Source organism: Lonchura striata, chromosome Z, assembly GCF_046129695.1.
Source record: "Lonchura striata isolate bLonStr1 chromosome Z, bLonStr1.mat, whole genome shotgun sequence".
In the NCBI taxonomy this organism is placed as follows: Eukaryota; Metazoa; Chordata; class Aves; order Passeriformes; family Estrildidae; genus Lonchura; species Lonchura striata.
Window position 1 is genome coordinate 37,456,298 of NC_134642.1, and position 24,907 is coordinate 37,481,204.

General features: G+C 36.4%; 1 protein-coding gene across 4 annotated transcripts in view; it reads right to left on the reverse strand.

Annotated features, from left to right (window-relative positions):
• Positions 1–24,907, reverse strand: part of NIPBL (NIPBL cohesin loading factor) — a 148,735-nt gene that overhangs the window by 72,601 nt on the left and 51,227 nt on the right. For all 4 annotated transcript variants that reach the window (XM_077790267.1, XM_021551742.3, XM_021551725.3 and 1 more), the window contains exons 3-8: positions 23,600–23,765; positions 22,362–22,492; positions 12,386–12,485; positions 10,689–10,840; positions 9,491–9,651; positions 6,606–6,699 (exon numbers count right to left, since the gene is read on the reverse strand). In XM_077790267.1, coding sequence (XP_077646393.1) covers positions 6,606–6,699; positions 9,491–9,651; positions 10,689–10,840; positions 12,386–12,485; positions 22,362–22,492; positions 23,600–23,765 — 804 coding nt within the window. The remainder of the gene's footprint in view (positions 1–6,605; positions 6,700–9,490; positions 9,652–10,688; positions 10,841–12,385; positions 12,486–22,361; positions 22,493–23,599; positions 23,766–24,907) is intronic.

The window sequence follows — 24,907 nt, forward strand, 5'->3', positions numbered from 1 at the left end:
ACTGGACATGGCACTTGGTGCTAGGGTTTAGCTGACATGATGTTTTGTTTTGTTTTTTTTTTTTGAAGGTTGCAACAGATGATCTTTTCAACCTTAATAATTCTATGAAAACTATGCCCATTATACAGACAGAGTTTTGTCTATTAATGGTGGAATCAGTCTGGAGTATTTCCTATGAGAGAAGTATCTTTACCAAGACTGGATGACAGAAAAAGAAAAAACAAAACTTAAAGGAAACACAGACAGTTATGATGAGCTTGCTGAACCAGTTGAACCAAGACTGATAATGCTTGTTCTACAAAATGCTGTCAATGCAGTAAATATACAAATCTTCAGAAATAATATTTATGAAATTACCATGTTTCTTATTTTAAAACAGAGAAAATTTAGACAATTTTTAAATCTAAATCTAAGGCTGGGCAGTAATTCAGGAGAAAAATAAATAAACATGACTTTTTATAGTTGATTTTCCATAGATAGTATAATTAAAAGAACTTTGTGCATGCTCTCTTTATATAGCAGGCTTCAGGAAGGTCACTGTATCTTTACTGAACAGCAAATATTGACAGCCAACCAGATAACACCAAACATAGCTGAGAAGTAGGTACCATCATAGAAAATGAGATCTCTACAGAGAACAAACACAACCATCAACAATAACTCTCTAGTTTTTCAGCAACAATTATTCTGACCACCCATGATAATCCTAGGTTTGGTTCTCTAAATTTCTTAGTTCTTCTATTGCTTCCTGGTCGTAGATGGCGCTAAGTATGGAAGAAATTTTATTAACTGCTGTACCAATCTGCAAACACCTTTTTTTCTGTGATTCTTGAATTGTATCTTACCAAATCCTGTATTTTGCAATCAGCTATAAAAAGAATTTAATTGCATTGACAGAGTCTTAGCCTTCTTTAAAATGTAAGGTTTTGAATCCACTTCTGGTTTGTTTACCCTGGCTCTACTTGCTCAATGTGTATCACTAGCCTGGATAGCAAACAAAGAAGCTTCTGTCCAGGAGACTGCACATATCACCGACATCTCCATTTTATGGTTTTGTCTGTACTTGCTAATCACACCACAATACTCACACCTTCTTTAATTATTCATGATATCTCCTCTGATCATCTCTAAGTCTCTTCATGTCACTTGCCTTCCAAAGATGATGCAGCAAAGTCACACCACTGATCCAACACTGTTGTGGTCCACATGATTTAAAAGCATTTACTAAGGTTCTCAGGAAGTTAGAACTCACATATTTTTCAGTATTTAAAAAATTATTATTTTTCCACTTGCACAGTAACAACTTCCAAAGGGTCACATGAAGCAGTATCTTCACACACTTTTAACTCCCTTGTAGGCAAAGGTTCTCAGATATTGATAAAAGCCTTTCAACCATCCTACACCCTGTTTTGCCAGAAGCATCATTCTCTAAGCATGAAAGCTGGAAAAACTTCTAGAGAACAAATGAAGACTGGTGTTTAATACTTGGTTCATACATTCACATTGGAGAGAAACTTCAAGAATGTTCAAGTGCTTTTTTAAATCCATAGGAAAGTGATCATCCATACTCCTAGAACGTGATTTAAACCTGTATCAAATTGGTGTATAAACCCGGACACAACACTCCAGACATTGTACTGGAAAAGCATTTGAAAAGAGAGGCTTTAAGAAATGTATATGTGCCACATGTGAATTATTAAGATTCACATATGAGTAATTACACTGTAAACAAGTTCCTAAGTGCAGAGGTGGGAGAAAAGAACCAGAGCATTCATACTGTAATCACAATGAAATTTGTCTGTTGGAAAAGCTAGGAACTTTGTGATTACAGAACCTGAGGAACACACCATTGCCAGCAGATTTTAAGAGACTGTAGCTAAAATATGTAAATGAAGCGTATCTTTTTTTTTCTTTATCACCTTCACATAAACAGAAGATTTTCATAAAAATGTGATCAGACAAATTCACCATGGAACTCTGGCTAAACCAATCTCAAAATTGGTAATAATCACTTTGAGAATTCGTGCCTCCGGAAGACTCAAAAAGGGAAGAACAGCCCATTCAAAAGGATGATAAAAGGCCTACCCAGAGTATAACACATAGCCTGTATGATTGAAGTACACAGTAGAACAATTCTTCTGTATAAACAGAGATAATGAAGAAATGATATTCCAAAAGGAATTTGTTAAAAATAACTATCATCAAATCGTGAAGAGAGTTGAGTGCCATATCTGGATGCTAGCACGGCTTTCCATATAGCTTCTCACAGTACTTTCACTAACAAGATCAAGAGTGTTATTCTAGTGTCATCTAGACAAAAATACATTGATTACTGTAAACCCTACTGTGAAGCTATATTGATACAAATTCAATTTTTCTTAATAAAAATGAAATGAGTATATGCGAACAAGTGCAGCTTTCCAGAGCACTGTCATAAGAATTGCAGTTTAAAATATTTGTCATTAATATCTTCTAATGTAACAGAATTAGAGGCAATTTTATTAATGTAAATATCATTAATGGTTTTGATCATAAGTCTTTAAGAGTCCAACCCTGCTTTAAAAAATAGAATCAAAAGTTTTCTTGAGTAATTTGAGTAATTTTCTGAAACAAAACAAATTCAGTGACAAGAAGCACAAACTTCTTATTTATCTTTTAATTGCAAACCATAAGAGGAAGATAGACAAGCTCTATAAAAAGACAGTAGAATGCTTAAAACAACTTGCAGTATAAATCTTAAGTTATCAGCAAACAGCAGCTATACTTGTATATACAACAGTAGTATCACTCAAAGTAGTCTTTAGTACTTTCCTGACTACTCATCCTAAATCTTCAAATAGAGATATATCTATGACTTAGGCCATAAGAACATCAAAACATATGCAGACAAATTAAAAGTCAGATAAAAATATCAAAGACAATTGGAAGCTCAGAAACGATGACTTAAGTAAAGGTAATAGAAACTGTGATGTTCACTTTGTAGATTAGATTAGTGCAAGACATTATAATGTTCTTTGATATGTAAATGTCTCATATTAAAAACAAAGGATGTGGTCTGTTTTTCTTTGCCCATTGGAAAGAAATCATGAAGCATCATGACTAACTGCAACAAAAATGATTCAGGTTAAGCCTTAGGAGCTTTCTAGCACTAAGAATTGGAATAAGATCTATGGCAAAACCAAGGAAACACTGTTGCTGACATTTTAAAATACATGGAAGTTACTGAGAGTAGTACTGCTACAGCTTAGACATGGTACTGTGGAAAGATGGCAAGACGTCAAGTCCTTTCCTGCAGCTTTTTCTAAAATCCTAGAATCTTCTTCTGGAAAGCTTCCCAAAATTTGCATTAGACATGAAGAAAATGCTACTTATTTTGATTAGGAAACAACACTGATTCTTATTTTCAAAGTGTATAACTTAATTTAAAATTCAAGCTTGAAGAGATAGCATATGAGAGAGATAAAGAACATAGATTTGAGAAGTTTTTAGGGAAAGGTTGTATTCACTTTCCATTTCCTTTTCCAATAGTTTTCAGAGAAGAGTCCCACCCAGAGTTTGAAATACCTCATGAAAAACTCAGCTTTTGCTGTTCTACCTCAGAATGGTTGTATTTAGAGCCTCCTTGCATGCGAAGTTAAATCTTGAAGGAAAAATAAGAATGAATGTTTATTTTGGTGCTATCAGAAAAAAAAAAAAACTTGAATAAATGTTTTCTGCCATTCTTTTGAAGGAGAGAAGGGAAGATGGTATTTTTTCTTCAAGACTAGCACTGAAGAGAGAGTACTGAAGTATACACTATAGATCCGAGAAGATTCCTAATTCTTCTTGTTATCTATTCTATATTCAGAGACCAAGTGCATGCAACCTGACTGGAGAAGCTCTGTAAAGCCCTAAGAAAATAGATATGATTGTTCCAAATTATTCAGAAAATAATCAAATATTCATTCACAATTTATGGAGGGAATACAACCTATTTGGGAAAAAAAGTGCAAAATTACATAATTTTGTAAGAGTTGTTGCTAGTCCTTACAGATGTTTTCCTAATTATTTAGGCAACTGTATGTAAACAGGCCTGAAAATGTTATGAAAAGCAGTGGACTAAAAACATTGTGGAAGCCTTTCCTTTAGCCAATCCTTCAGAAGTTTCCTCAAGAAAAAAAAAAATAATTAAAATAAAATGTAAGGTTCCATAGCAGTAGGAAAGTAGAACAAATGGATAAAACATTCTGATGACTAACTGATCTTCAGTAATGGAATCCAGGGGATATTTTATGACATCAACAAGAGGAAAACACTCCATATTGCTCCATACTCTATTCACAGAAAGAGTTTTTTAAAAAAGTCATCCACTATCAACAGATGACAGCATGAAAACAGATAGCTAAAACAAAATAAAAAAAAACTTCAGCTGCTCTTGTACCTTTAGTGAAGCAGAAGTGAAGCAAAGACAGTGAAATTTTACCCTACTGATTAAATTAATAACCACCCAAACCATGTGAGTCCTGTCATATCTCAAATATTTGCCTGTGTCGCAAACAAAACTTCTCCCTCATTTAGATTCTGTAAAACAGACAGCTACATTCAGTGTGAAGGTAATTCAAGATTGTGCAATCATGGTCTCCATTTCTCCAAAAGTCTTGTAACCTTCGGTAAATGCCTCAAACCTCTATGTTATATAAGAAAGTTCCAACATTATAACAACCTTCCTGAAATCTCCCTCTGATTATGATTAGTTAAACCTTTTGCTGTTCTTTTTGTCCTTCCAGACAAATGGTAAGTATTTTGCGCATTTTTCTTTATCAAGGTTTGTCGCCTGCTAACAGAACTTTCAGGGGCTAATAAAAGAACAACAAAGAGCTCAGCACAAATACTTGTTGTATTCATCCCAACTTTCACTACAAATCATAGCCCAAAAATTCCCTGTAGGGGATCCCATGTTCTTAATAATACTGAAATTATTTACAACTCTTCTATGCATTTCTAAAATCCTAGATGGAGCATCAAGAACTGGTCCTCTTGATCAGGGTGCACTAATGTCTTAAGGAGGGCAAAATATTAACACAATTAGCAGCAGTATTTCAGCCGTGTAATTTATCAAATGGAAAAGTAAAGTTAACATAGAGATAAATCAGAAAGTTCTTTCAGCACTTTAGTGCTACCACTGAAGCATTACAATCTGAACTATACAATCAGTCCGTTTTCAGAAATAATCTGAAAAGGCATCCCTTCAAAACTGGGTTCTGAGACAGCCAATGGAAACAGCAGCAATTTTAACAACAAAAAAAAAAAAATTCAAGTATTGCCTGACTGAGTAGTAATCACATATATGAGTGGGCTAACTTAGATCCAAAACCTTGTTAAACCTATAAGTTTTACAAAGAGTGAAAAGTAACCACATTTCCACAAGGCTTACAGGAAGCCCTTTAGAACAAGACATCCTGAAATACTGAAGCTCCTGGCATCCTATACACATACTTCTCACTGCCACCTGAACCATAGGATAATTCATTTAGGAAGGGACCTCAGAAGACATTTAGCTCATCCTCATGCTCAAAGCAGGGTAAGGCAAGGACACATTATATCAGGTTTTATCCAATCTGATCCTGAAAATCTCCAAGGACAGAAAACTCACAGATTCTATGGGGATCCTTTTCTACTGCTTGACTGTCCTAATAGTGAAAAAGTTTTTTCTTAGATCTAGTTAGAACCTCCTATTTAAATTTAAGTCCATTGTATTTCATCCTTTTTTCCCTAACAATGAAAAGACTAACTCAGGTCTTCCTGATAATCTCTTCAATAGGCATAGAAAGGCTACCCTGAGGTCCACCCCTGACAAACATGTCTTTTATCCAGGCTGCAATTTAATGCCTTAACCTTTACTGTAATCTCCACCTTCTTCTGTCCTCTTCACTGCATAAAATGATCACCCAGTAAGACTTATTTTTTTGTTTCAGGTCTATAGAGAAGAAAGCACTGTTTCATTTATCAATTATTGCCCTGTAATGTACAATCACTGGAAAAGAAAACTAACAAGAATATGTCCCAGCCCCTACCTTACCAAGTGGATTTTAATATAACGAATTATTTTGAGCAATTTTTTTCTGCTTTTTTCTCAACTGACAGACAGTTCACTCTATACCTCTCCACAGCTAAGGTTTTCAGGCTTCATTTATGCTATGTGTATTGAGCTAATTTATTTTAATATTTTTAAAATTTCATTATTGTAATTAAGGAAAGTGCTGCATATTAAAATACTTCTGAACTGGTTAAGGGTTCAATACTCGTAATGCTGCCTTTAAAATTTTTCTTATTTAGAGCAACTGAATTCTTATAAAGAATTTAATTCTCATATTAGAAAGGATTTTAAATCCTTCTGTCCTCCACAAATTTAAGCTTTATTTTGAAGGATGATAGATTAATTGTCACACCATCAGAAATTTCTTCTGGATCAGGGCTCAAAATAATTTTGCATCCAAAACATAATGGCATAGTTTGTAGTACTATTTAAATACAAAACTCAGGAGGGAAAACAAAATACCCCTTTAAATTCTCTGTTCTTTCAAACTGGGAAAAATAAATTGACATATACATGACTGCTAGACTACCTTTAAGGGCTCCATCGCTTCCAGCTGGAGAGCAGACTGACTGTGGTGACCTCAAGGAAAAAGACGCAGCATTCCTTATTGAAGGATCACCATCCTAAAGTAAAAATAATAAAAAAAGTTAACATATGAACATAAATATCTGTTAAAATAAAAACTGAAATTAGTACATAAATTGACAAAATGGATTGGGCAAAAAGCACACAAGAAATACTAGAAAAAGAGTCACATTAAAATCTCTGTAATCTAGACTATTAAACTATAAGCAATGCTCCAACGAGACTTAAGAAGAATCTATAATCACAAAAAAGGCACATATAAATAAATCTTTGTGTATGTTTTCTAGCTAGACAAGCACTTTTGACTTTACACTAAGATTCCATTTTTGTTGCAAGTACTCATAGTAAAGAGTACTCATAGTAAAGATGCATGACTTTTATACATCACCATTTGAAACAAAATGGTTTTTAAAACTGTTTTTTCCATAATGTACTCTTAAAAGACTATCTAGAATGCTACCTCACTTTTATAGGTCAACAAAGTAACACATTGTATTTGTATCCTCAGCATATAGAAGCCAGGACTGAACAGAATTTCTAGCAGTCCCATTACAGCAGCTGGGTTAGTCTCATGTAAAACACAGCTAGAGTGATTTTAGCTGTAAGAGTTAAACAGGAAACAACTCAATAGCAATATAAAGCACTTCCCCAACCTGCTCCAAAGCAATTAATAATTTCTGACAAACCTTTTCATAATATAATAATATAATTGCAATGTAATTATATCCATACTCTATTTTTAGCAATGTAAATGTGCATTTTTTACCCCCACACTATCCTTACAAAAAACGTGAAACACACTATTCCAATCTCCAGAGTTTTACATGGGTTTTGGTTTTTTCCAATGCTTTTGTGGAGCCCTCTGCTGGTCACAACTACTCATTCATGCAGTGCCCTAACTAAACTTCAATTATAGAATGGTATTTCCCACCTCAACTACTGCTTTTTGTACAGCATTTATAAGAATGTTTGGGAGATGGAAAAAAAAAGAAGCTATCAAAATCTGTATCTATGAGGAGTAAATTTCTGTAATTACAAATTCTAAAAATGTCATTATTCCAAAAGGTACAGAGATACAAATGAATGAAGTCTCCAAAGAAGTTATTTCATGTTCCCTAATTAAATTGGTTATTTCAGTAGATAACATTCTAATGTGGCTCTTCTTGAGGTATCTGTATAAAAGCAACTTTTTCATATAGCCTTTTCTTTCCTTTATTTTTTTAATCTGAATTATCTGTGTGATAAATACTTTTTAACCTTTTGACCAATATAAACTAAATAAACAGAATGTTAAAAGGTTTAATTCTAATTATGTTTTTACATGTCTGCATGAAAGAAAACAGCATTCAGTAGTGAAATAGAAAACAAAATTGGTATTTCAAGGAGATAGCAGCCTCCTTGGTAGATGGACAATCACACTCTGATGTGGCCAAACAGCCAAATTCCACACATGTAGCCATAGACTAGACTGTGCCATATGAAAGGGTAGATGACACTGCTAAAGGGGAAAGAGTTTGAAGTCTATTGGCCTAAGGTGATTACAACTCCAAGAACACAAATCCATAAGAAATCAGATTTCATCAGTTTTACCACCTATGGGCACTTATCACACAATTACATTAGATTTTTTTCTTTCCATTCACAGCACAATAAACCTACACTTACACTGTGGTCTTAATGATGGGGTTTTTTTTTTGTTTTGTTTAGTTTTTCAATATTGCTTGCAAAAAGAGTTGTTACCTTCTGAGGAAATTCTCATGGGCAAAGGAGTTCAATTGTATTAATATTCAGACCAGCACAATAAAATGAGCACTGTATCAAAAGTATATGATGCTATTTTAAGTGCAAGGGAACTGATATCCTATTGAGTTACGCATTTCACTACTGCATGGAAATTATAGAACTGATTTTTTTTTCCCAAACTGACTTTTCTTTGACTTGTAATAAATCTCAGAAACACACTCATTGAAAAGTAAGCTTACCTTCTTCTCAAATATGTTTTAAGTCAGGAGAAGATCTTTAACCATGATTGTCAAACACACAGGCAAAGACAACTTCTACTAAATTAACTAAACATACAAACTAGGCATACAATATTTTGGGTAGAGATGTTATACCTAACACAGCTGACAAATTTTTAGAAACATGCATTTACACTTCCTTAGTTTGCAGCTTCACCAAATGATGAATTATATTCTAGGAATGCTCTCAAGTTTACCAAAAATTGTCCTTAAATTGAGTTAATGTGTTGTGAGCCTTTGAGGGTATACTTACTGATTTTGCATTTCAGAGAAACATAATGTATTAACTTTTTTAAAGCAATAAAATCCTAAAATGAATAAAATAATTTAAGTTCTTGACTTTTTTGATTCTTAAAATACTCATTCATAAAAGTCTTCTCCAAAGCAGAAAAGGCTGCAACATTATAATTATTATTCATACAGAGCTGCAAAACTTTATTCAATATTCTTCATATTGTTTTCTGCATCATAGCTTCTAAAATCGGCTTTAAATTTATAATTACAAATAAAACACAGGCAACACATATGCACCATTAAGGAAGTGCACAAATGGATAAAAATGCAAGTTTACAACATTTACTACTTTCTATGTCTAGCATTTCTCCAATTAGAGCCAAAGAGGAGGTATTATGTTTTGATAGTCTGCCATTTTCAAATGAATCTACACATCTGAAATTGAAATCTATCTTCAGTAGTTTTATTCCTCAACAGCATCATAAAGTATCTGACTTCTAAGGCAGTAAAACACATACTTCCTTTATCACAATAAATATCTGTTTTATCATAATAAATTGATTAGATAACATACATCACTACTGAGTCTGTGCACCATCTGTAGGTAGTCTTCATTTGAGCTGTGTCTAGAATTATCAGCATGATGATTAGCTGAATTTCCAGACAACTGACTTGAAACTTTATTTTCATGGAGATTCCTCATCCCAGCTGTGACAATGGGACTGGATACGGAAGCTGGAATACAAAAAAATTAACTATATTGATACAGCCATGCAGCCATAAACTTGAAAAGATTCAGAGAAAACACCCTAATGGTGGATATCAAAATATTGGATACAAGAGGTCTGGAATCTGAACAAGGATCCAACTTGCTACAGATACCTTGATTGAAAACACATTAGCTAAGATTTTTCAAAAGGATTTAAAATATTAATTCCATGTACAAATTAGCCAATTTTCTCTCCATATGTATTCTAATTATACTCAGTATCTTTCCTACTGATCCCAGAAAACTTTGTTTACTTCTGTATAACTTGAACTCACTACCTTAGTTACTTTCAAGGTGTTTGTGGGACATATTACATATAAAACAACTGTACATATATTCTAAGCACAATGTTAAACTTTAAGAAAAAATTATTTGAAAGAATACAGTAGAATTCTACTTCCAAAAAAAAAAAAAAAAGCGCCCTAGATACCTTAATACTGATCACGTGTTCAGGATTGTTTTCAGACAAGGGAAGAACAAAAATCCATTTGTTCTGAAGCTTGTCTTTGACAGTTACTGCATACCTTGAGCATAATTCTAGCTAATGTAGAATTAATCTGACACTAAAAGGGGCCAGTAAGGCTAAAGAATCTCTAAAGTTAACTAAAGAATCTCTGAAGTTAATAAAACTTAACTTTTCATTGGCAGGAATGAGGGCTTTCTGTCATACATGTAAGTGATGCTCACAGACAACAAATACAACTTTTGGGTTGCTTAGATTATTTTCACTGTCATATATACAGGGCAACAATGCAAATTGGACACAAATGGGAACATTGCAACATTAATGTGTTTTACCTTTTCTTCTTCTGTTTAATTTTTTTTTAAACAAAGTAGATACCACCACATTTTCCAGACAAAAAAAGCAAAGCTTAAATATACCTGCCTCAAAGATTTGCATTAAGTATGCAACTCCTTCAAATAAATTAGAAACCCATGAAATGTGCACATGGAAGTAAAGTTGACATGAAATAGGAAAATGAAACAAACATCACAGACTTACCTTGCTGCATTTGAGGATGAGCTGTATAACTTGGAGGATGTGAATATGGCATGTATCCTGCAGGGCTTTGAGGAGCATATGGACTAGGCACTGGACTGTTCTGTTGTGCCAAAAATCTGTTACCAGAACTTGTCTGTGGTGGCACAAACCGGCTAAAAAGAAAACAAAATTGCAAAAAAGTTATTAAAATTGGGAATAACAAATATAGACAAATTCATTATTTCTTTGAAAATCATACTTTCAAAACATGAAAATCCATTTAAGATAAAAAAAGCCCCCAACACAATTGAGAACTTCCTTCAAAAGCAGTATTTTAAGCTGTCTATACGTTCCTAACTGCACATGTTACTGAAGAGTCAGAAGATAATAAAAAGCATTCATAAGACCTCCACCTAGGGAAGGGAAACAATGACACAAATATGTATGGAAATTAGATCTGCAATTTCCTAAAGTTAATCTCAGAAGTTTGAATCAAAGTGACAGCAATCAACTTGGTCACTAGGATTAACAAGGAGCCATTTACTCTTTCTTTACTTTTCAGCAAGGTTCCAAATAACTCATTCTAACAGAACTACACTGTCAAGATAGAGGAATGTTATAGGCAGCTAGGTATGACGTGACACAAGCCCAATGAATACAACTTCCTATTTCACTGGCTTTATCTTAGACTTGTTCTAGAGATAAGAAGCCATAAAAATAGCATTGACTTGTGACAATACATGCACATTATTACTTACATTCTTATATGAGTTTCTCAAAATTAAAATAACCAAATAAATACATCAGTAACTACATTACAAGCTATCACAATCCCAAGTTCTAAACAGGAACTCCATGAAGGTAAGCCTCCACAGAAACAGCAAAGTACTTAACATAAGGATTTTGCAAGGATTTCGAGAGAATTTTGTACTATTAATTGTAATATTCACAATGCAAACAACCTTTTAGATTTACAAGTTTTAAAGTGTGTTGTTTGTTGTGAGATATAGAACATTTCATTTGCCAGTTACAGTAACTTGAAGTGAAGGCTGAAATCAGTTTATTTTAATAATGATATCTAATAACTGAAGATAGGACCTGTTAAAGCACAGTACCTGGGTTGAAACTGCAGGCAGAACTCTCTCCTCTCAACCAGAGTATTTTAGTATATTAATAAAAGCATAAATTATAGGCAAATGCTACTTGCAAACACTCAAAAACTTAAAAACCCAGAAATCTGATGAGGATTCTGCTGGAAGATTGGCCAAACTACCAGGCCTATCTTTCTGCAAGAAGCTTTTTGCAGAACTGTTACAGTAGTACTTCATGCTTTTACAAATCTTCTTTCCCACCGTTCTGCTAAACCATACTGGGACAAGCTGGAACACACCAGCCTATTCTGTTCTATTCTTCTTTCCACCAGTCTCAGCCTCTGACATGGGTAGAAGACAGGCGGCAGAGGGAGTCCTTAGGCAGGAAAGAAAGTTTGACCAAATTATGGGATGGAGTGAGAGAGAGGAAAATTCAAGATGAATCCTTAAAGTACAGGGATTAGTTCACTGACAGAAAGATGTTTCTTTGCATATGAAGAAACTTACCCTGCTATCAGACAAATGCCAAATTTGTCATGACACTGACCATCTTCCACTTACATATTTGCAACAAGAATTGGCTGTCAGTGTAGGACAACTCCCACCCCACTTAAAAGAAAGGATTACCTGGAAGGGCTATGTGAGATAGTGGTTTGTTGATAATTGGAAGATGCAGGACTACCACGCATGGAATTCTGAGAAATATTAAACTGTGACATCATCATCCCTATTAAAAAAAAAGATAGCAGCATTACTTTACACACTTTACTTTTCAATCAATGAAGTATCTCATTTGAGAATTTATTACATACAATGAGATGATGAACTTTAATGACATTATAAAAGTTATTGACATTAAGATCATCTACCCACAACTGTTAAAAAAATTAGAAATTACTGAATCCATGTGTAATGTCCATTTTACATCATGACATAAAAATGTGTTCTCTGAGTCACATTGTTAGAAACAGGAATTTAAAGGAATCTTTTTTTTGCCTCTCTTCGATACAGGAATAAAGAATATCCTAACAACTACATGACAAAGTGACACAGAAACACAAAAATGTAAATGAATTTGCAGTTATTTTAGTGACAGAATTTAATAACTTACAGCTGAAAAAGTGCCATAACTCATGAACACACGAAGTCTAGGGAAACCACAGCAAGTGATCTATGTAGAAGCTCATTAATAGTACAAATATTTTAGACAGACTAAAGTCCCCAATATTAAATTGTTGGAAGATTTTTGTTAATCCTACAGTTGCTATCCATCAATTTCAATTACTGCAATAATCACACATGCAAAACTAGTTTCAGAAACCTTCCCTGTCACCCTCTTTTCTCCTCTATTTTCTCCAGCAGAGACAGTGATAAACCCACAGGAATTAAGCCATTACTACCTCCCTAGTAGGTGGCAAATGCTGCATTCCATGTACTAATACTATAGCACACTAATACTGGCCCTGAACAGGAATTAAAGTCCTATGCTGAGCTAAAAAAAGTTAGGTATTTTGATACCTCAATGTAGAGTACATTTCAGTGTCTGGAGTAACAGACAGGGACTCCTCAACTTCTATAAAATTTGTTTAAATGGATGCTGGTTGCCTCACATGAGGCAAGTGAACACAAAATCCCAGGGATTTTTTATGCTGGAAGGAGCTCCCAGCATGCCCACTGCCCCCTCACCTCTCACTGCCACTCTCAACATAGCTAGGTACAATATTTCAGCCAAACAAATAACATTCCTGTACAGAAAGCTGACATAATGTAACCATATCAGCATGATATACATATACCATATGATAATACATATGATGGGGTGACTTCATGATGCTTGTATCCCCATTCATCTGTTTAGCCCAGAAATATGTTTTGCACCATTAAGAGGGGTTTTGAGAGCAAAGAGGGGGAGAGAAGAAGCACGGAAACTGCACTTGCTCCCCTGCATCCTTCTCCTGGACTGCATTGCCTGCAGCACAGACAGATGGTGGGACAGAGCTCTCCTTTGCCTTTAGTTAGTTTTTAGCTAGCTGATGCAGAGAAGTTCCCTAGACTATGGCTTTTCTTTTTCTTGGAACTGTTTGAACCTACTCTAGACGGAAAACCCAGAACGGCACCATGAACTCACATCTGTGGCCCACTAGGGCCTACAACACAACATTCCAGCACCACTGGGACTGGTAAGAGACTGAGTAAGCCAAGCTATAGCCCATGAAGGAGACTTCCCGAGTTTGTCATCTCTTCAGAGCAGTGAGAGGTTTTATTGTTTAATGTGGAGTTGCGTTATGTATATGTTTTATTATCCCTGTATTATGTATTGGTTTATTCCTTTGTACCCCCGTGTGCAACTTGGTTTATCCCCAGTTTTCCCGCCTTGTCTGCCCTTCCCGCCTTCCCAGCATCTATCCATCACCCTGAAAGAGGCATTTTACCCCCCCCGGGTGCCTTGTCTATCACTCGGTGCCCCTTCCCATCCATCCAGAAGCTTCTACTCAGGGCACCGGGTGATTGGGCGAGGACCTGGGGCTCCCCCCATATCCTTCCCCCATTGGACCCCACCATATCCCCCCATCCCGGAGCCACCCCCTATCCCTATCCCCATTGGTCGTTGGATACCCCTCCCTTACAGTTTATAAGCCAGTGCAAGCACCTTGTGCTTGTTCCTGTTGGCTGGCACCGTTCTAGGATATTTGGCCCCGTTGGGCTACAATAAACTCGGACTTAGCCCCCAGCAGGATCCGCTCTTCATTTACCACCGCGAGGCTTGCTAGCGCTGCCCGGAACCCACAAAGGCACTCTCCAAACCCCAGCTGGTAGCGGCGGAGGGTGCCTCCATCGCCCGCCCTCGCCCCAGGATGAGAGCTAGCCGGGGCGGAGACAACGGGAACCGGGGCGGGAGCGCGGCAGTTTAATATTGTTCCTTTTTTGTGCTGCTGAATGCCTTGCATGTTAAATAAACAGGTTTTTTCCATTTTTCTCCAAAGAAATATTTTCCCAAACTAGTTGGGCAGGAGTACCCTTGAACCTGCTTTTTAAAGGAACCCCTTTAGAGGTTTTCTCCCACATTTGCCCTAAACCAGGACAAATACATTTTTTGGTGCCCAATGTGAGAAACTCTGTACTGACTGCATTTTTGTTGTACATACACCATATCAGGATAAAGCAATCAGTAGCCATGTTTCTTGAATTCATGATGTCTCTCTGGGTGGAGGCCTTTACATGTTTCTGGCCCCCAGGCTTTTTAATGTTTAAATGTCTTTCTAGTCCCTAGGCTTATTTTCCTATCTGGAAATAGCTCCAGTATTGTCCCCAACACTTAGTTTTTACAGTTGAGGGGCACAGATTAGAATAGGTATTGTGCTGGGCTCAATAATAATAATTTATAGGGAGTTTAATAAGGTACTAGAGACTATTTAATGTAAGTATGGTTTATGGTTTCTTTGTCCTACCCTGTGTTCTAGTTCCAGAAGCATGTTTTGGGAGTTCATTGGTAATTGCACTCAATTTCTTAGAAGAAGAGCAGGGGATGAGGCTTTTCAGCCTTCCCTTTCTTTCTTCTTTGAATCTATTAACTCACTTTTTTCAGAATGTTTCAGAATGTTTCCCCAGAATGTTAAAGGGACCAACTTCCTGGTATCTAATCTAGTAAGCTTCCTCTGTATATAGTCTATACCTTCTCTAGAATGGGGGCTGAGGTGTGCAGAGGAGTTAATGAGACCCCCTAACCCGGAAGCAGACCCAGGTATAGAAAATTCTGAGTGGTGTAGCAAATAGAATAGGTCCAATCCTGAAGGTCTTTTCTGGTCCCCTAGCCAAAGAATTTTCACATTAACAAATTCAGAACCCAGACAAGGTGGGGAAGAGAACTGCCATGATGACTCTAAGGAAAAAAATTACATTGCAGTAAGCTGGGTCCTGCCATATGCTTATCGCATGGTACTAGATAGTGCAGGGCAGCAGACAGAGGCAGGGTGGCAGGATGATAAATCAGCAGCTACCCCAGTCACTCAGGCTGCAGCCAACACCCCAGTTACTCAGGTTGTACCTAAACCAGTGAGACTAAGCCTGCAGCTAAACCAGACAATGAGCCTAAGCCACTGGCAGTCGCTGCGGGAAAGAAGCAAACAAGCAAAACCAATTGGCCAGTGATCGATGATTATGATCTGGGAGAAGGACCCTCAATGCCAATTACTGACACAGAAGTCGGAGTCAAAGCAACTGACACAAAATCAAAAGTCACTATTAAGTCCTTTTTCCTGAAGTATCTTCACAGCCTAAGAAAAGATTACAATCAACCACCAGATGAAAATTCTATAATTAGTTGGTTAGTCAGTCTTTGGGATGCTGCAGGCAAGATTGCAATTCTGGACGGCACTGAAGTGAGGCATTTGGGATCCCTGTCATACAGTCCCATGATCAACCAAGGAACGATGAGGAGGGCTAACCCTCACATACTCTGGGCAAAGGTCCTGGGAAGTCTGGCACAAAGATATCAGTGTGCAAACGATCCCTATATGCAGCAAACCCAGTGGAAGACCAAGGTACAATGCTTCAATGCTTGAGAGAAATGGCAGTGACAGAAATGGTCTTCTCAGGTGACCTAAACACTATAAATCCAGACTTGGTACCATGTACATCCGTGATGTGGCAAAAATTTACACAACTTAGGCTACAAAAATACACTCCTGCTTTAGCAATAATGAAGTAGGATGACAGGGGCGAGATCGTATTTGATATGGCAAAGAAACTCTGAGCATATGCAGATGCTGTGCATGTCCCATCACATGCCAGAATTGCAGCGGTGGAAACATGTCTGCAGAAATTAGAAGGTAAGATAGAGGAGAATCTTAACAAACTCAGAGAAGAGATTAGAGAAGAAATGAAAGGGCTTTCTCCAAAAAATGGCAATATAGATCAGAAGTTCTAATATCAAACACAGACATTCACCAGATCAGGAAGAAGGTAGGTACACCCCACCAGATGAGCTGTGGTTTTTCCTGAGTGATTATGGAGAAAACATGAGGAGATGGGATGGAAAATCTACTACTGCTCTGGCAGAATGGGCACTTAAATTAAAAGCCAGCAAGACTCAGAGAAGTTCCACCAAGAAAGAAACAGCTGCGGTAGCCTGTAGACAAACTACCAGATATTATGATAATGACATTTCCAATCCCCTTAAAAAAACCTCCAAGACATTCACCCAAGGAAAAAAGGATAACCAAGCTTAGAGGGGCCCTGCCTCTTGCCAGGTAGAGGCTAGGGAAAACCTTATTTTTTAGGCTGTGAATTTGTTGGCCTACCACATGAAAACCACAAAAATACGAAGCCTTTGTCAATACTGGTGCACAGTGCACATGAATCCTATCGAGACAGGTGAGGGCAAAATCTATTTCTATTGCTGACAGGGGGCATCGCAAGACTTTAGTAGAAGCTCATGTAAGTCTGACTAGAAATGAGTGGAAGAAACACCCTATTGTGACTAGCCCAAAAGCCCCATGCATTTTAGACATAGATTTCTTCCAAAGTGAGTGTTTCAAAAAACCAAGGGGACTTAGGTGGCCATTTAAGACAGCAGCTATAAAGACAGAGAGCATCAAACAATTGAACACCCTACCTAGACTATCAGAAAACCCATCTGCAGTAAGACTTCTGAAGGGGAAGAGTAATGAGTACCAACTGCCACTTTGACAGTGCACCACCAACAGTCTAGAACAACTTTGTGATTCCCATCCATAAAATAATCCATAAGCTAAAGAGCCAAAGAGTGATCAGCAAAACTCACTCACCTTTCAACAGCCCATTTGACCTATACACAAATCTGAAGGAGAACGGAGACTGACTGCGGACTATTGTGCCTTAAATTGACTCCACCAGTGGGTATTACTATGGCAGAGACGTTAGAGCTCCAGTACAAGCTAAAGAACAAGGCAGCGAAGTGGTACGCCACTATTAACATTGCTAACATGATTTTCTCCCTTCATTCAACAACAGAATGCAGGCCTCAGTCTTCCTTCATATAAAAGGGAATGCAGTATACCTAGAACTGACTGCCCCAGGGTTGAAAACACAGTCCTACCTACCCCTGCCATGGACTAATCCAAGCTACACTACAAAAGGGTAAAGCTCCAGAACACCTGTTATACTTTGATGACATCATTGTGTAGGAGAACATAGCAGCAGAAATGTTTGAAAAATGAGAAAAAAACCATTCAAATTCTCCTAAAAGCCAGTTTTGCCATCAAAAAAAGCAAAGTTAGGGGACCTGCTCAAGAGATCCAACTCCTGAGAGTAAAGTAGCAAGACAGATGATAGATGGTGCCAAGTTCCCACTACTGTCATCAACAAGATCACAGCAATATCTCCACCAAAGAACAAAAAAGAAGCACAAGCTTTCTTAAGTGCCTTAAGTTTTTTGAGAATGCATATTCCCAAGTACAACCAGATTGTAAGCCCTCTCTACCTGGTCACCTGCAAGAAGAACTTCAGTTTTCCAGTGGAGCCCTAAACAACAAGCCTTCACCCAGATCAAGCAAAAAATCACTCATGCAATAGCCCTTAGTCCAAGTCAAGACAAGACCAGATATAAAGAACATGCTCTATGCTACAGCCAGAAGCCATGGTCTGCCCTAGAGCCTATAGCAGAAAGTGCTTAGTGAGATTCAAAGTCAACCACTAAGATTTTAAAGTAGAAGCTACAGAGGGTCTAAAGCCAGCACTCCAACAAAGCAAAACATTTTAGCAGCCTACAGAAGAGTCCAAGCCACCTCAAAAGTCATCGGCACTAAAGCACAACTCCTGGCTCCCTGACTACCAGTGCTAAAGTAGATGTTCAAAACACAAGTTTCCTCTACCCACCATGCTGCCAATGCCACACCAAACAAGTAGATTATTCTCATTGTACAGCGCGCCCATATTAGAAATCTAAATCACCCTGGGATTTTAGAGATAATTACAAGTCGGCCTAAAAGTGAAAACTTTAATGAAGAGAAACAAGAAATGACATAAGCTAAGGAAGCTCCACTATACAACCAGCTGCCAGCAGAAGAAATATGTTACACTCTTTTTACTAACAGTACTTGTTGCATTGTAGGGATGAAACAATATTAAAAAGCAGCTGTAGAGGATTGAACACAAGAAGTCACAAAATCTACTAAAGGAAAAGGTAGATCAAGCCAACTCACTAAACTCAAAGCCATTCAACTAGACCTAAACACTGCTAAAAGGGAGTAGCCAAAACTCTACATCTACACTAATTCATAGATAATAGCCAATGCTCTGTGGGAATAGTTAGAGAATTTTAAAAAAAGCAATTAACAGTGTAAAAGAAAACCAATTTAGGCTACTAAAGAGTAGAAAGACATTACAACCAAAATAGAGAAAGTACCTATAAAAATCCACCATGTAAATGCCCACGTCCCCAAGAGTAAAGTTAATTAGGAGCACCAAAACAATAAACAGGTAAATCAGGCTGCAAAAATATAAGTGTTAAATATAGACTTAAATTAGCAACACAAGAGAGAGTTGTTCCTAGCTAAATAGGCTCATAATGCCCCAAGCCATCAGAGGAAAGATGTCACTTATAAGTATGCACAAGACCAAGGAGCAAATTTAACCATAAAGAGTATTCTCAAGTTAATCATGACTATAAGACGTGTGCTGTGATTAAACCAAGCAGTTAAAACCCCTATAATATGGTAGGCAGTAGTCCAAATATAAGTATGGGGAGGCCTGGCAAATTAACTGCATCACACTGCCCAGACATGCCAAGGTAAGCCCTACGTGCTCACAATAATAAAAGCCAGCACAGGATGGCTGGAGACCTACCCTGTGCCTCATACTACTGCCCGTAACACCATTCTAAGCCTTAAGAAACAAATCTTTTAAAGGCATAGTACCCCTAAAAAATTAAATCAGACAACAGGACTCATTTCACAGCCTTAGCAACACCTAGGCTAAAAACAAGGCATTGAATATACCATATCCCCTACCATGTACCAGCTGCAAGCAAAATAAACAAGTCCAATAGACTGTTAAAAGCCACCTTAAAAACACTGAGTAAGAGATCTGTGAAAAATTAAAAGCAGCATCTAGCAAAGGCCACCTAATTAGTTAAAAGCCAAAGTTCCACCAACCGAGCAGGCCCTGCCCAATCTGAGCCCCTGCATACAATATACAGAAACAAAGTCCCAGTGATGCGTATTAGAGATTTGTTAGAAAAGACAATTAAGATCAATCCTGCCTCAAGTACAAACAAACCCATCCATAGAGTTATCTTTGCTCAAAAACCAACTTACACATATTAGATAATTCAGAAAGATTAAACAGCAATATGTACCTCAGGGAGATCTGATCATTAAGTAAAAACTGTGTGTAAATATCACTGTTCACTAAGTGGTACTGCTATTGTCTATAATATAGCTATACACCATATATATATATATATATCAAGATGTGTTTATAAAGCTAGAATATATGTTAGTTTTAGCAGTAAGCTAACAATATAGAGATAAGGAGTCCTAGGGTGACTTTATAATACTTATATTCCCATTCATCTGTTTTGCCCAGAAATAAGTTTTGCACTATTAAGACTGGTACTGAGAGAAAAAGAGGAGAGAAAAGAAGCACATAATTAGTTATCAGAAACTGCACTTGTTCCCCTGCATCCTTCTATCCTAGACTATATTATCTGCAACACAGACAGTGGGACAGAGCTGTCCTTTGCCTTTTGTTAGTTTTTAGCTAGCTGAGGCATAAAAGCTCCCTAGACTATGGTTTTTGTTTTAGAACTGCTCAAACCTATTCTACACTAAAATCCCAAAAGAGCACCAGGAACTCACACCTGTAGCCCACTGGGGCCTAAGACACTGCATTCCAGTGATAGAAAGACTAATAAAAAACAAAGCAAGCCAAGCCACAGCTCACGAAGGGGACTTTCTGAGTTTGTCATCTCTTCAAAGTGAAAAGAAATGTTATTGTTTAATATTGTTCATTTTTTATGCTAGTGAATACTTTACCTGTTACATAAACAGTTTTTTCCCCACTCTTCTCTAAAGAAATCTTTTAGCAAACCAGTTAGAAGACAGGCCGCTTAAATCTGCTTTCTAAAGGAACCCCTTTAGAAGTTTTCTTCCAAATCTGCCCTAAACAAAAGCAACTATATAAAGTTCCAATTTTGTGCTTTAAGTACAGAGTGCTCTTTTTAAGGACTTAAAAAATACATCTATTTATTTTCCCTTCTCTAATTTGAAACATGCTTTGAATCACCAATGTGGTAGTTTCTGGGTTAAAACAATGACAGAAAACATAAAATTAATTTTCTAATGCCATTGAAAAAAATCCCCTAATTAACTTAATTCATGATGGAAAGCTCCTCTCTCTCCTTTCTATACCTCTCTTATGAAAGTCAGGGGCAGGGGCAAGATATGGAAGACCCAGTCCAGGTAATGTAAGAGAAAAAAAGATAGAAAAAACCAAAACTAAACACCCGCAACAACAAAAAAACTCACGTTTTCCAAAGTTTCCAGACAGATAACTGTATATGTAATAATTATGTAATGAGAAAGAAGTAAAAACAAGCCCCAAACACTGGGTCTAAAGTGAATTTGAAATCAGTCTGTGGCCATTAGCACTACAGTACCTTTTATTTTTTCATATTGTTGTCATATTACTACATAGCACAGGTAACACCATCCTAGTGGAAACATTACTAGAATGAGATTCCTTACATATACTCCCAGTTTTACTACACTTCTTCTTGTAAAAAAGCATTATGCATAAACCCATTTTAGCATTCCTACCAAATGGCAAAGAATGCACTTCTTAAAATCATAACTCAAAGTTACATAAAAAATCTTGTACAGATAAACTGTATTACAGCAGCATACATGCTTTAGCTAGGATGGCTGAACAACAGGTGATTTTTCAGTTAGGTATATATTCTTATTAAAAGTGCATGTGTGACATTTTCTCCTTTTACATGCAAAAGTGCACTTGAGTTCTTGCATAAATATAAAAATGTTATTGAAGTAAATGACACTCATGGAAAGATGCATAAGGCTTTAGTCTCCCAAAATTCATAAATAGGTTAGAGCTGTAGGGCACCACAAGTTACTAAGATGAGGAATGGCAGGGCGGAGCTGTTAAGGATGCCTCATTCAACCTTATTCCTTACTCCAGAAGAGTTAAGTACTCTCACTGCAATGATACACTATAACCATATAGATTTTCAGTAAGATTAAAGCATATGTTTTCAACTTCAATTATTTACCAAGACAAACATATGAACCTAGGCATAAAAAATTCAAAATAAAATTATTTCAAAATAAAATCCAATTGCTTATCCTAGAGATTAAACTTTGAGGTGAAATGAAACATTTTTTAGAATAATACCTGGTAGGTATTTTCCATCTTTATTTTCCATCTTTTTACTATATAGTTGCTCTTAGAAGATGTTAAATAAAGTACATAGCTTTAAATTACTATCAGACACAAGGGCAAAGCATAAATACAACCACTGTGCTCCATATATATTTGTGGTAAGTATCAGTCCCCTAGATTTACAGAACAACATAAAATTAATCAATAGATAATCAAAAATCCTTACCGCTTTGTACCCCGTATCTGTTTTGCATGCTTTTCTCCCTGAAAACATTAGGATTCCTTGCCAGAATAGCCTGCAGCAAGACTGGTATATCTCCTTCTGGATCATCACTGCCAAGGTTATCTTTCAACTCTCTGGAATTGTGGAAGTAAGCAAATAAAGAGGCAAATGCATTTTCAAATTATAAGAAACTATGAGTCAAGTAAAAAAAACCAAAACCAAAAAAACAAACAAACAAAAAAACCAAAACCAAAATGAAAGAAGACAATTTACTGTTAAAATATAGAAAAAATCAAGTCTGCAAAGCACTGCTTCCTGCCTCTAGTTTTTTTCACCCTCTTCCTTAAGGAATGGTAGAAGAAATATTCCTGCGAGTCCTCACAGTCATTTTCCGTTACTATGCTCTTACATATACGTGGCTGTCAGTTTAAGATTCTCATAAGAAGTTTCTTAGACCCATTTTTATATCATGGTGTTCTCTATAAAAGAACACTTTGGCATAATATCAAGAAGATACTACTGTAGGAGTGAAAATAACATATGTATGAATGTATAACATTCAGGTCTCAACCCAATGCTTTGAAAACCTTTTTATTTTGAAAAGGGGAAAATGGTATATCTTTGAGATCACAGGATTCCCTCTGAACCATAAGGAAATGCAATGGATTTTCTATAAATACATCTGTGCACTCACTTCTTGTATGCTTTGAGGACTTTAAAAAGCTACATCCATTTGAACAAAACACATAAGGAAACAACAGGGTTGTCAACATAAAACAATCCAAGGGACACCAGGGAGAAATTAAAAAAAATAACAAAAAGAATACATTAGCATACTTGATGTCTCAATTGTTAAACTATTTAACAATACCTAATCAGAATTGACACAGGTGTCAAAAAATCTTCTTTTGGGTATGTAATTTGTCTGTGTGCATTAGTGACTGATATTGAACACAAATTAGTATTGCACAATCAAAACCACAAAGTCTGCACTGTAACCTATAAAGAAGGGAATAACATTAGATCTGTAAAATAACTCCACAGGTAGGTGTAAGGGCTGATGGACAATTATTAATGTTGTCTGAATGAAACATTTGACTCTTATATTGTAGCCACTAACTAAGCAAGTCTAAGGAAAAACCTACATATTCTAATTTTCATATTCTCACAAACTGCCTTCTCAATCCAGTAAATTTTGATTTCAAGGATGGTGATCTGATGTAAAAGTTCAAAATACATACATGTGATCTGTTGACACCTGATTGAGACTGTGGACAAGCTGTGAAACCAGATTTTCATCCCTGCAAGCCAAAAGGCAGTTCACCTCTTCAGCTATCCGTCCATTGAAAAGCAGGCTTTTTGTTGTGGTAGCAGGTAAAGGTGATGGAAGAGGCAGCTGGTTCAAAACTGTTATTAGAAAACAGGAAGAACTTCAGAATAATTTCACAAGACACAACATACAAATGTGGACACTCCCTTGCTCTCTCATGAGATTAAGAAAGAAAACCTGGTAACTAGATTTAAAACACAGGAAACACTTCTGAATTTTTTAAAAATTCTTAAATTCACACAGAGAAATGCACACCCCCACACACGACTCTCTAAACATTCCAGAATATTAAGCTCTTTATTATGGCACCTTTCTTCTGGAGCCAAAAGCATGGATTAAAAAAAAAAGGAAATGCAAAATTTTTGTAGTTACATGCAGTACTGTAAGGGTATTGAGGATTTCAGTTTTCTACTTTGATCTCAATATTTAATCAGTCTTACCACTTTATAATAAAGTCTTTAAAGAAAAACCAAAAATAACAGCCCAGCAAAAAGACCAAGCAACTCAACAATCAATTAAATGCACTAATTAAACTCTCATTTTATTCTTTTCTTTTTGCATTTCTTCTTATGTAAACTATCTTCTCAAAACAGCCCTAGTATTGTTGGTTGGTGTGTTCATTGAAATGTCAATTCAGTTAGAAAAACTTACTCACAAATCTTATGAAAAGATTTAGTGAAAACACTATTTTCTTCAGACATTACAAGGAAGGGTACATATAAGAAGGTTTGACCACATAGATGATTATACAGCCACACAGACAAAAGGAGTTTAAGCCAGGAGAGGCCAAAAGGCTATATAAAGAGTACGGTCACCTCAGTTGGTTCAGGAAAACAAGCTGACTCTAAGTGCAAGTTACCAGGCTGATGATATCTCTGATATCAAGGTTTTAACTGAACCATTAGAAACAGTTTCAGGAAAAGAAGAAAGCCAATCTAAGTGATTTTTGGTTCTTTTGTATTTTGAAATTTAAAAAGTAAGGTATTCCAACATTTTCACCCCTTATAATGCCGTACTTAGGAATAAATTGCAATTCATATAAAAGTTTGTAATACATTAATATCACTAGCTTTCATTACTTGCAACAGATTATCTTGAATATGCTTGAAACTTGGAAAAATCAGCAAAATCAGCAAAACATATTGATTAACGTAGGGTAAATTTAACTAGCCTACTCTACTGCCTTCAGACATCATATCATCCATGATTTCAGGGCAAC